The sequence below is a fragment of the Eucalyptus grandis genome, chromosome 7, assembly GCF_016545825.1.
Source record: "Eucalyptus grandis isolate ANBG69807.140 chromosome 7, ASM1654582v1, whole genome shotgun sequence".
Lineage (NCBI taxonomy): Eukaryota > Viridiplantae > Streptophyta > Magnoliopsida > Myrtales > Myrtaceae > Eucalyptus > Eucalyptus grandis.
The window spans coordinates 21,487,120-21,500,025 of NC_052618.1; the positions used below are offsets into that span (position 1 = coordinate 21,487,120).

The 12,906-nt window shown below is 42.1% G+C and overlaps 2 protein-coding genes across 2 annotated transcripts; both read right to left on the bottom strand.

Annotated features, from left to right (window-relative positions):
* Window positions 1–2,757: 2,757 nt before the first annotated feature.
* On the bottom strand, window positions 2,758–4,890 carry LOC104453121 (thioredoxin domain-containing protein 9 homolog). Its single transcript, XM_010067639.3, has 4 exons — window positions 4,766–4,890; window positions 4,372–4,647; window positions 3,446–3,604; window positions 2,758–3,344 (listed from the first exon to the last, which is right to left on the bottom strand). The coding sequence occupies exons 1-4, from the start codon at window positions 4,787–4,789 to the stop codon at window positions 3,165–3,167; spliced, it is 639 nt and encodes a 212-aa protein (XP_010065941.1). The 5' UTR covers window positions 4,790–4,890; the 3' UTR covers window positions 2,758–3,164.
* Window positions 4,891–10,136: 5,246 nt separating this feature from the next.
* Window positions 10,137–11,166, bottom strand: LOC104453120 (peamaclein). Its single transcript, XM_010067638.3, has 2 exons — window positions 10,950–11,166; window positions 10,137–10,610 (listed from the first exon to the last, which is right to left on the bottom strand). The coding sequence occupies exons 1-2, from the start codon at window positions 11,029–11,031 to the stop codon at window positions 10,426–10,428; spliced, it is 267 nt and encodes an 88-aa protein (XP_010065940.1). The 5' UTR covers window positions 11,032–11,166; the 3' UTR covers window positions 10,137–10,425.
* Window positions 11,167–12,906: the final 1,740 nt, after the last annotated feature.

Genomic DNA, 12,906 nt, shown 5'->3' on the forward strand with positions numbered 1-12,906 from the left:
TTCGTAGATATTTAAATGCTAAATTTATCTATTATTAACATTTGAAAAGAACATATGAGAGTGCAGGTTTACAAGTAGATTATGAATAAGTACCACTAGGCCACGTGACAACGCAATGCCAAGGGTAATTCCACATGACAAGCATAGAGTCAAAGAGAAGTTTTGCATGATGATTATAGGAACGAACACTCTCAACTTATTTTTTGGTTTTAACCCTATGACATAGAAGCAATAAGAAAGGACTGACTCTATTTATTGGAAGAAAATAAGTTTCTTGAAATGTTGTGTATATTGTACCTTTTGAGGCAATTTTAGGTCCTGGGAGGCAATTCTAATTGGTCAATAAAAATGGATTTCAATGCTATTTCTTTTTTCGTTTTCCTTAGCTTACTATAGTCATCATATATAGATATGATATCCAATTAGTGGCTTTGTCTGTATATATATATATATATGATAGAAACGATCTCATGAACATAACTTATTTGTTAACACTTGACACCAATCTCAAAGGAACTAAGACGAGAACTATTTTTCTGTGGAATGTTTGTGTCCAGATTTCATTCTTTTTAACATCAATAGCACAAAAAATCACAAATTGATACACTTGTCTCATGTTTACCTTAAATTAATTTTCGTCTCACCAAAATCTCTAACTAATACACCCGTACCATATTTATCTCAAACTAATTTTTACATCACAAAAACCATCAACTTATTTTTGTATTACAAAAAAATCTTAAAATCACCCTCATCAACCTATTTCTTGTCATTTCAATATCCATAAAAGTATTTTATTCCAAAAATCCGACTTATCAACATGTGTATAAGCCAATTATTCTATTAGAAATGGAATTCATTGATTACTACAATTTCAGAAAACTCTCGGATAACTCATGCCTTTCTGCTTCACTTCTCATATCGCAGTCTCAAATCTCAAGCTCAAATCATTAGCTTTAACATAGTTAAGAGTTTATGCTCAGAATGTTGGAGTAAATGCAGCATGAGTACACCAATTTAGAATTTTTTTTTTATAACATAAAAATTAATTTAGAGGTAAATGTGGCACGGTTGTATCACTTTAAGATGTTTTTTATATGAAAATTATTTTGGACTAAATGTTGTATAGATATACCAAATTAGGGTTCCTAATGGTAGTGACCTTTTTTCATTACCATTTGTGAAATGAAAAAAAAAAAAAAAAAAGAGTACCAAATGGCTAAAGCCCATCACTTAACAGTAGACAGGATCATTAATGAAGTTCAAAATTCGGGAAGATTGGTCAATGCAACACTAACCAACCTAGAATTATATGTTAAAATCAAGAAGCAAGTTAACAATCAACCTAAAATAATAGCAAGTTGGGAAGCATGTTATTCAGTTGCCTTCCACAAAGACAGAGATGCGAAGCTTGACTTCAACAAAGCATTGGCCATCTGTCAGGAGATTTTGAGCTGAGGAGGTGAGCTGACAAAGAACCAATAAAAGAGATGTTCTGTTTTTTTCTTTTTCCTAACCATACCCAGAAGCCAGTCACCAATATCACAACCCAAATTTATTTTTGAAACACCTCTTGCTATATAACCTCCCTATCTCCTTCCTCCATTTACTCACACAAGTAGCAACCCATTCCTCTCAGCTCATTAATTTCAAGTCCTTGAGTCTTTCACAACATAAAATCCACACTCTAGTTACCAACATGGCTGCTTCCTCGAAGAGCTTTGTTCTCTTCATCGCCCTAGTTCTCTCAACCGCCAATATGAGCTTCGGAGCTCGTCATCTGCTGCAAACAACTATGCCATCCATACCATCCCTTCCCACAATACCAACACTACCAATACCAACAACTATGCCATCCATACCATCCCTCCCTACAATACCAACACTACCAATACCAACAACTATGCCATCCATACCGTCCCTCCCCACAATACCAACAATATCGATACCAACAACTATGCCATCCATACCGTCCCTCCCCACAATACCAACAATATCGATACAGCCAACATTGCCCACCACTGCCCTGCCACCACCACTTCCAACCGTGCCAACCGTGCCAACTGCCTTGCCCCCGGTGCCGGGCATCCCTTCGTCTCTCCCCAATATTCCTTCCATTCCTCTCCTCACCCCTCCTCCAGCCAGCAGCCCCTGAAGATTTTAGTACCATAGAAGGCTATCTCAGTGTACTTTTAACTTGTGCGGGTCGCTCCTTTTGTTTCTAGAATCATTGTCATGCATTTGTTGTTTTGCGAGATTGTGTTTTGTGATTCTGTGTTGTCTGTGTTACGTAAGGGGGGCACCTATATGTTGTTCATGCTATTTAATAGGGAGATCTCTTTCCAGTTTCTTGTATCTGCAGATCTACTATTTATACACATCGATCAGTGATTTCTTTGTCCGCTACTATCATGGTTTTTCAATCACTCCCCAGCTTATTAGTACTCACAGTTCATTTAATCGGATTGACTTGACCACAAAATTGCAAAGATTATCATATCAATCGCAAGACATTTTGTCTGTCTGTAACAAAAATGCCTGCAGTTCTTCGAATGTGTTGTCTGACTCGCTTGAAGAGGATACACGGCTCCAACCACTAGGAGGAATTACAATTTGAATTAAAGATTTTGACCTCAGTTATTTCTTCAAAATCTATGGGACCAAGATGCAATAATCGCAATTAAGAAACCTCCTACTAAGCATATTCCAACTCAAGGTCACCCAAACGCCAGCAACTATGTATTGACAAACAGAAGATTATGAAACCCGGCCTACATGAATAGAGCAGATTAATAACAATCTGCAGCATCTACATATAACTCGAAGTTCCATCGACATCAACAGATAAGAAAAGAATAGGTAAATAGAGGATAGACAAGACTTTGAAAACCATCACCCTGAGGCATAGTATTCCATTTCCAGCTTCATCCCTTGTAGTTCAAAGAGGGCCTAAACTCAATTTCTCGGTATACTTCTCTCAATTGAGAAAAGAAAGGACAAAACAGCTTTCATAGCACTGATGATCTTACTCCAAGATGGAGAGCATCAAAGATTCACTAGCGAATAGAACTACATGCAGAGATACAACTAATCTAACTCAGGCACGACACTCGATGTATAACTTGGAAGGATAACATCACATTTTAGGAATCCATTTAGTATGTTCACTCTGAATCAGAAGAATCAGCATTTGAGCTTTGCCGGACACTCCTCCTAGTTTGCGCACCAGCCCTTGAATTTACTGAGGATTCACCTTCAAAAAAGATAACTTGAGATTTGGCCAATCTTTCCTCCAAATCCTCTGTGCTAAATTCATCAGTCCCACCAAGCTCATCAAATCCCACCTAATTACAAATTGAGTATAGCATATAAGAAACAAGAGACCGTGGGTTTCAAAAGGACATCCATCATTATAAAGATTAACCAGCAAAGTCATGTATCATACCACATAATCCTCCACTTTTGCATTCTTTATGAGAGCAAGAGTAGGGAGAACAACGATCTTAAGCTTTTCAGCAAGAAAAGGGCTTTTCTCCGCTTGGATTTTCACAAAGCGGGTCTCTATATGTTGCTTTGCCAAAATACTCATGTGTTTGTCCATCACCTGCAAATCACCAGTGATCAAATATCATTCCTTCTAGAGTTCAGCACAACACCCCCTACTCAGAGGGTTGAATCCTTCCCTTCCACAACATATGTTCTAATACCATGGTCAAAAATATCGAAATCCCGAACAGAAATATGACTTGGGAATTCAATCAACAAAAGTAAACCCATCACTCTTCAAAATTCAAACAGCTGCTTTAAGTATCTTAATTCCCCCAAGCAGTGTCGACATCACCTTCATCTCACCATAGAGATAGCAGCTACATCATCTATTCATAAAGATAATTCCGTCCCATCTTTAGTTCCCATGGACTAGTGAAAGCAAAAAATCTTCTTTATGCTGACCACATTTGCAGAACCTATTGTAAGCACATACTAATCCACCTAATACAAAGAAAACGCGAAACATGGTAAGATTGGTAAGCTCATTTTTTTACAAAGAACTGGGGCAAAGTTCCGTAACTTTGTCGAACGCTAAAATCAGCCCACGAACTTAAACAACCACACAGTAGCATTTGCCAAATTGCAATACCGTCATAATATCTCTTCTAGCTTTACTCGTGGTATGAATTACAAATACTGAATCTTGAGCTGAATATCAACACGAAATTCCAACATTTCAAAGCAATGGCAATCCAAGGCACTCACGATTTCACCTACCCAATCCCCCAAAGACACCTCAAAATCGACAAAAACCCAAAAAAAAAAAAAATGGGAACATTCAAAATCGTCATCAATTCCAGAACTAGGGAGGCGCGGACTCACCTTGCAGGGCCAATTCTCGCGGTAGAAGTGGCAGACGACGCGGTCGCTGGCCTTGACGATGGAGAAGAAGTCCTTCTCTGCGGGGATCTCGGAGTAGTCGCCGTGGCCGAGGGAGATCCAGCGGCTCCGCTTCTCGGCCATCCGCTTCATCTGCGCCAGCCGCCGCTCCCGCAGCGCCTCCAGGTCGTCGTCGTCGAGGCGGTCGAGGGCCGCGATCTGCTCGTCGATCTTGTCCTCCACGGCCTTCGCCACCGTCAGCACTTGCTTCTCGATGATCTGAAGAGAGAGAGAAAAAGGCCAAAATTAGGCGAAATCTCGGAGACCCATGAAAGATCGAAGGGGGAGGGGTTTGAATTCGGAAGAAGGGGGATCGATGATGCGATGCGGGAGTGACCTCTTGAACTATGGGGTTCGCCATTGGAGATCGGGCGGTCTGAGGAAGCAACTGGAAATGGCGATTTGGCGATGCGCAGGTAAAGAGAGAGAGAGAGTGTGTGTTTTCAAATTATGCCAATATCTTAAATGGTAGGGGAGGGAGAGATGGAGAGAGGGGGAGCGACGGTGTCGTTTTGAGGGCCCATGGGCTTTGCTGATGAATTGGAAGCCCATTTTTATATGGGCCTCTCCCGACTCATCCAAAGTGAGATCGTTGTTAGGTAGGGGTGATTACGACACGATGACAATTCTATTTCGGAGAACAATTTTTGATGAGAAATTATTTTTTTTGTTTTTATTCCCAAGAACAATTTCAGAGTATAAGAACACACTTGATAAGTATAAAAAAAATTTATTCCCAAGATAGAAATGGGTTTAGTAAAATTATATAATTTTGTTGTTTTTTTTTTTAATTTTTATATTTTTTTATTTTTTTCTTTTTTTCTTTTTTCTTTTTTTCTTTTCTTCTTTTTTTTTTTTTTTTTTTTCTTTTCTTCTTTTTTTCTTTTTCTTTTCCTTCTTCCTCCTTGGTGGCCAGTCATCAGCCACGACGGCAACCAGCAACTGACTAGGCGAGGTCCGACAAGCTCACCGAAGTCTCGCCAATGGCCTCTGTGACATCTCGATTTTTCCAATTCTATTTTCAATAAATTGAAACGGGCATTTCGTTGGCACGCATATAGTTCTTTTCCTTAAGTCGGCCACTCATGTGAAAGCTAGTCTATCGGGTGAAGTCATTAAGAAATTATAATGCATCGGACTCGAGAATTTGGCTAGGAAGTGACCTCAACCGAGCTATCTCTGCAAGGGTCATTACGGCACAAATAAAAATCGATTAGAGACCAGGAGATAGGTCGACTCGACGGAGGCATGTGATCGAGTGTGGGTGATTCCACTGGATCGCATAATCCTTGTCGATCGACTTTGGGCGACTTTTCTACATCGATTGGGTACCCTATGTATTTGAAACCTTGAGATTACCCCAGGCAATCAAAAGTCGCCAATGTTTCAAAGATGTACATTGTGGCTTGAGATGATCAACCACGGAGTCGGATGCATGAAAATTTCTAAAGGCTACTCGGTAGGTTGGCCAGCGCTAGTATCGTCAAAAGTGAAATTGCTTAGTGAAAGTGAGATCGAATTCGGTGGAATGCGGGTATGTCACAAATCATTTTAGGAATATTGACTAATCTTCGGAAGATTTTTTTCATGCAAGCCAGAGTTTTTCGGCAAAATAATCAAGGTATGGCTATTTTGGCTCGAGAAATTAGTAGGCCGCCTTTGGTCTTGCTTTTGGGACTTAAGTTGGTTCTATAGACAAGTGAAGATGTGAATTGAAGTGTGGTGACATTGAATTAATTTTATGGGCTTTAATTTAATTCAATTAGAAGAGAATCAGTGAAATTGAAGAAGTTATTGTACAAAGAATTGGACCCGGCGGAAAGTGCAAGTGAACCCATTGGAATAAGGTTGTGGGAGATTGTGGAGTATGACATCATCAAGTGATGTCATGGTGGGCCATTTGTTGAATTAAAGAAAAGGAAAAAAGAAAGAAAAGGGCCCCTCCTTCTCTCTCATTCCTCTCTCCCTTCCGTTGGTTTCTCCTCTATCTTCTTTGTGCGAAAGACCAGAAAATTGGCAGAGGAAGAAGCCGAAGCAGTCCCTCGCCGTCCGCTTCCTTCGCCGCTCGTCGCTCGCCGCCGGTGCCGCCGTTGTCGCCGCCGTTCGCGCGCGCAGCCGCGCGTCCGCTCACCGTCGCCCTCTCTCCTCCATCTCAGGTTCTTGCTCGAAGACCCCTCAAATCGAGCTTGTCAAGAAGGCTGCAGCCATGGCCGTCGCTCATCGCCCGTTCGCCGGAGCTCGCCGTCGTCTGCCGTCCGCCGCGCTTGGTCGACGCCCAACCGTCTCCGTGGCCTCTGCTCGTGCGTCCGGGGTTGTTCGAGCCCGGCTCGGGCCGCGGTCGGTCACCTCCGGCCACCGTGAGTCTGCCGGAGCCGCCGCCTCGCCCGCCAAGGCTGCGGCCGCCGCTTCTCCGCCGTTCCTCCGCCCATTCCGGCGCGGATCCGCCTCCTCCAGCCCCAAATCGGTGGCTGCAAAAATGGGTATGACAGCACCTATTTGGCCCGTTTTGGCCGTCTTCCCGAGCTCGAATGCTCGGCCCGCCTTGAGGAAAGTCGATCCTCACGTTGTTCTCGTCGTTTTGGTTCACTCAGCTCGTTAATCCGGTGAGTTTAACTCACTAAACCTTGATTAGAGGGTAAATGATGCTTTATGGGTGCTTAGTTTATGTTAAGTGTTATTATGTGGTTAGTTTAATTTATTTAAGTGTAGATTATATTAAGGTATTTGATTAACTTAAATTGTGTTTAATTTAAGGTTAAGTAAGTGGTTATATTAATATAAGCGTGATGTGACATAAAGGAATTTACTTTTGATTTATTTAAATATTTCGAAATTGTTTAATAATTTAATAATATTAATAATTTCGAAATAATATTATTAATATTATTAAATTATTAAAAAATTTCGAAATATTTAAATAAATCAAAAGTAAATTCATTTATGTCACATCACGAGTTTATATTAATATAACCACTCACTTAACCTTAAATTAAACACAATTTAAGTTAATCAAACACCTTAATATAATCTACACTTAAATAAATTAAACTAACCACCTAATAATACTTAACATAAACTAAGCACCCATAAAGCATCATTTACCCTCTAATCAAGGTTTAGTGAGTTAAACTCACCGGATTAACGAGCCGAGCGAACCAAAACGACGAGGATCGACTTTCCTCAAGGCGAGCCAAGCATCCGAGCTCAGGAAGACGGCCAAAACGGGCCAAATAGGTGCTGTCATACCCATTTTTTGCAGCCACTGATTTGGGGCTGGAGGAGGCAGATCCGGCGCCGGAATGGGCGGATGAACGGTGGAGAAGCGGCGGCTGCAGCTTGGCGGCGAGGCGGTGGCTCCGGCGGGACTCACGGTGGCCGAAGGTGATCGACCGCGGCCCGAGCCGGGCCGAACAACCCCGGGACGCACGAGCAAAGGCCACGGAGACGGCCGGGCGTCGGCCAAGCGCGGCGAGCGCGGGCAACGGCAATGACGGCGAGCTCCGGCGAATGGGCGACGAGCGACGGCCATGGCTGCAGCCTTTCTTCGACAAGCTCAGATCTGAGGGGTCTTCGAGCAAGAACCTGAGATGGAGGAGAGAGGCGACGGTGAGCGGACGCGCGGCTGCGCGCGCGAACGGCGGCGACAACGGTGGCACCGGCGGCGAGCGACGAGCGGCGAAGGAAGCGGACGGCGAGGACCCTTCGGCTTCTTCCTCTGCCAATTTTCTGGTCTTTCGCACAAAGAAGATAGAGGAGAAACCAACGGAAGGGAGAGAGGAATGAGAGAGAAGGAGGGGGCCCCTTTCTTTTCTTTTTCCTTTTCTTTAATTCAACAAATGGCCCACCATGACATCACTTGATGATGTCATACCCACAATCTCCCACAACCTTATTCCAATGGGTTCACTTGCAATTTCCGCACGGGTCCAATTCTTTGTACAATAACTTCTTTAATTTCACTCGATTCTCTTCTAATTGAATTAAATTGAAGTCCATAAAATTAATCTAATGTCACCACACTTCAATTAACATCTTCACTTGTCCATAGAATCAACTTAAGTCCTAATAACAAGACCAAAGGTGAGCCTACCAATTTTTCCGAACCAAATTAATCATACCCTGATTATTTTGCTGAAAAAGCTCGGCTTGCATGAAAAATCTTCCGAAGATTAGTCAATGATCCTGAAATGATTTGTGACACACCCAGACTTCCAATTTCGAATTCGATCTCAATTTCACGGTTAATTTCACTTTGGCACGATACTAGCGCCCAACCTACCGAGTAGCCTTTAGAAATTTTCATGCATCCGACCCGTGGCTGATCATCTCAAGCCACAATGTACATCTTTGAAACATTGGCGACTTTCGATTGTCGGGGTAATCTCAAGGTTTCAAATACGGGACATAGGGTACCCAATCGATAGAAAAGTCGGCCGGTGTCGATCGACAAGGATTATGCGATCCGGTGGAATCACCCACACTCGATCACATGCCTCGTCGAGTCGACCTATCTCCGGTCTCTAATCGATTTTTATTTGTGCCGTAATGACCCTTTGCATTAACTCGGCCGAAAGATCGCTTCTCGGCCAAATTCTCGAGTCCGATGCATTATAATTTCTTAATGACTTCACCGATAGACTAGCTTTCACATGAGTGGCCGACTCAATGAAAAGAACTATATGTGTGCCAACGAAATGCCCGTCTCAATTTATTGAAAATAGAATTGGAAAATCAGGATGTCACAGCCTCGGTGGCCAGGTGAGCCTCGCCAGGCCACCTACGAGGCTCAACCTCACCCAGGCGATGTGAGGTCGGCCTTGCCCTAGCCTGGCAAGGCTGAGCCTTGCGCTGCCTAGGCGAGGTCGAGCCTCACATTGGCCGGCGAGACTTGGGCTGACGAGCCTCACCATGGCTCGGTGTCTCCATTTGCCGACGATGCTCTGGCAACCGGCCAAAAGAAGAAGAAGAAGAAGAAAAGAGAAGAAAAAATAAGAAAGAAAAATTGATTCTAGAAATTGTTCTTGGAAACAATAAGCTATTTTTTCTTACTTATTGTTTATGTTCTAAATCTATTCCCAAGAACAAAAGTTTTATCAAATAGGCTTCTATTCTTTTTTTGTTTCTTGAAACAAAAGAACGAAAAATTTTGTTCGGGAGAATAGAAATAGATTTTACCAAACAGGGCCTAAGTATCAAAATGGGTAAAAATTTATGGCCTAAAAACGAGAACCAACCAAGAACCAAACTGGTCTTGTTTCAAGAACCCAATTCTATGGACTCGATTCCATGGACTGGTTGGTTCTGATTCGGGTCTATCTAGAGACCGCCCGTTTTTATATTGGGTCATAAACGAAATTCTTATAGTAAAACATAAAAGTTACGTTGGTTCGAATAATTATATTATTATAATTTTGTGTTCAATACTATGGTTCAATTCTTAACTTAATGGGTGCAAAAATATTTTCTTTTTCCAAAATGAGGCTTCAATACCAGTTTAACCAGGGATAGGATTGGTCGAGTCAGTTCCCAATAGAACTCCGGGCAGAGATCGAACCAATTCTAGGCCGGCTACAGGTTCGTAGAACCGGGAATTGAACCGGTTTGGTCATATTCGAATTATGACCTGAATCCAGCTCTCTCCCCTAGTTTTCAAACTGATCAGGCCCCTGGTTTTCAAAATGATGTTCAGTCTGATATCTTCTTTTCAATTGACACAAAAGAGATAAAATGCTCACTTCTCAGTAACACCAAATACAGGCAATATAATTCATGGGAAAGGGGCAAAAGACTGCAACTGCTGGATGACATGTCCTCATCAGGACTACCCCCACCAGGAAGACAGAAACACAAACACCTCCCAAGCACAAAATCAAGCAGAGATGTCCACATGCTATTAAACCCTAGTCTGAACGCTACAATCTCTTATTGATCATCAAGGCCATGAACTCAAGCTCAAACTTTAGAGTCGCTAGATTCAATGGAGGATGCATAATGTGATCAAGGGCATTTCGGCTTCCCCTTGGAGCTGCGCTTGTCACGGTAGCAGGGGCACTCGTGCTTGTTGCCATAGGTCCCGGACGGGACGCACCCGCACTCCTGGCAGCAGATGTTGCAGTACTTGACGCACCGGTCCATCACCCCGGCCTTCGCGCACCTCCCCTTGCACTTGTTCCCACAGAATGCTGCAGTATTTCATCTATGTACTATCATCGCCAGCATCAATGTATGTTCATGGACATCACTTACATGTAAACCTAACTAAAAAAGTGGGTAAATGCCGATGTTTGTAACTCACTAATTAGAGGCGTGATCGGAGGAAAACATGGCTAAATACAAAAAAAACATCACGGAGAGAGAGAACCCAAGTCAGGCTGAAATGGAGTTGCTCAATCCGAAGCACAAGACCATAATCCAAGAAACATTTCACAAGAATCCATTCTTGCAAGCATTGACATGACTTGAAATCTAGCATTTTAAGAAGAGGGTCATTTCAAGAAGAGGGTATGCTTGCTTATACTCACGCGACGTTGCAGATGAAGGCTCCGAGAGAGCGAAGCTCAGGAGGAGCGAGCAGAGCAGAAGAGTCGGAGCCAGCAGCTTCATGGCTTTTCTTCTAGCTTCTTCTTTATCTTCGGGTCTCGCTAACGGTGGAGGTCCCGTTCTGTCGAGATGAAGCTCTTATATAAAGAGCTACACCTGGAAATGAAAAAGAGAGACGGAGCTCAATCGAAACCGTCCACCGTCATCGGATCCGCACAAATTCTACGTAAGATCCGCCACTTTTAACGGCCCAGATCCAGCTCAGTGTTTTATGTTGCACGTGTGTAGTAACGATGACTTACTCTGTCTTGAACGACGGATGAGGATTGTTTCCATCTTCCTCTTCGGTTCTTGTCGTTTCTTGTTCTGTCGCGAGTGCTGTGGCTTATTGTTGTTTGGTGATGGCAAGCGTTGTCCGAACGTTGTCAGTCACACGTGAAGGTGGCAGAGAAGGATGGCGGGTAGATTCTGGAGGGGATGGCGGTCGGTGCGATGAAGGCGGAGGTGTCGGTAGATGGTGCAGACTCGACTGACACCACCTTAAAAAACCTGACGTGACAAATTCCTAGGTGCTGTCATAAACTGTTGCAGCTTGTGAAAATGCTGTAGACATGTACATGAAAGATTAGCGAGAATCCATGGGTCTAATTCCCTAAACCCTACTCCAATCCTAATTCCATTCCCGATTTTTTTTTTGTCTGAAAAGGATCTACAACTTTTGTTCTAATCTCGAAGCTGCCCACACATCCCAAAATTACCACTAGCTTCTAGTTTAGTTAGAGATTCGTTATTATAACATTCATTTTTATCAACATTTATATGGGACAATAACTTCTTAATGACGATAATGTTAAAGAAATCAATGATGATTTTGGCAGATTTGAGGTTAAAGTAAAAATTGATTTTTTTTTTTTTTTTTTTTTTTTAATGAAAAAAAATTGAGGGAAGAACTGAGATTTAGTAAAGTTGAGGGATTTTTAGGGTATTAGTCCTAAGAACACGAGTACTTGTAATTGTAGATAGATTTGTGGAACTATACAAGCTAAATCAATGCATTAAAAAAGAAAAATTTCACAAATTTTATTTTGATCCTCAAGTATGAGGTGATAGTTTGAGAATGAGAAAAGTTTGTAAAAGGTCATATATTTATTACACTTTTGTTAGTTTAATTTTAGACTTTTTAATTTTGTCAATTGAATCATAATCAATTGAGTTCATTTGATCAATTTTAATTGGAAATAGTTCATGTGGATACCGATCGTCTTACATAACATGGTTAGTACTAACGCAAATAATTTTTAATAATATTTTAATATTATTTCGAATTCTATATTTATTTATTTTTCTTTTCCCTTTACTTCTCTTTCTGTTTTTCATTTTTTTTCTACAACCGGCAAGAGCCACCGAGCTCTCAGTGGCCACTAGGAAGGGTCACAAAGCCCCTCATTGGCAGCTAGTGAGGGTCACAACTCTTATTGGTTGCTAGCGAGGGTCGCCGCCCTTACTCGACCTCACCCAAATCTAAGTGAGGCCATCGTGATTGGCCGTTGCTTGTAGCCATGAATGCTCAAGCTTCGAGCTCACATTTGCCATGGAAGCTCAAGCTTCAAGCTTAAGATCACCATGGTTACTCAAGCTTAATCTCTAAGCTCTTGGACGCTCAAGCTTCGAGCTCTAAGCTGGCAATAATGGCATGAGTTTGAAGCTCACTTCTACGGCCATGGACAACACCCTACTTGCGAGCAATGCAGCCTCACCCGTGGTTGTGATGGCCTTGCTTAGTGGCCGTGAGGGCTTAGCAACCTTCGTCAGCCATAGTAAAAATAAAAATAAAAATTTTGAAAAAAAAAAATTGAAAATATCATTAAAACTTTTTTTGTCAACGTCAATGATTTTCAATCAAAATTAGCCCGATTGACTCAATTTGACCAAATATGA

Coding starts and splice junctions, on each gene's coding strand:
- LOC104453120 (XM_010067638.3), bottom strand. CDS start 11,031: ATGAAGCTGCTGGCTCCGACTCTTCTGCTCTGCTCGCTCCTCCTGAGC. Junction 10,611..10,949: donor GCCTTCATCTGCAACGTCGC/GTGAGTATAAGC, acceptor GAAATACTGCAG/CATTCTGTGGGAACAAGTGC.
- LOC104453121 (XM_010067639.3), bottom strand. CDS start 4,789: ATGGCGAACCCCATAGTTCAAGAG. Junction 4,648..4,765: donor CGAACCCCATAGTTCAAGAG/GTCACTCCCGCA, acceptor CTCTCTCTTCAG/ATCATCGAGAAGCAAGTGCT. Junction 3,345..3,445: donor CAAAAGTGGAGGATTATGTG/GTATGATACATG, acceptor ATTTGTAATTAG/GTGGGATTTGATGAGCTTGG.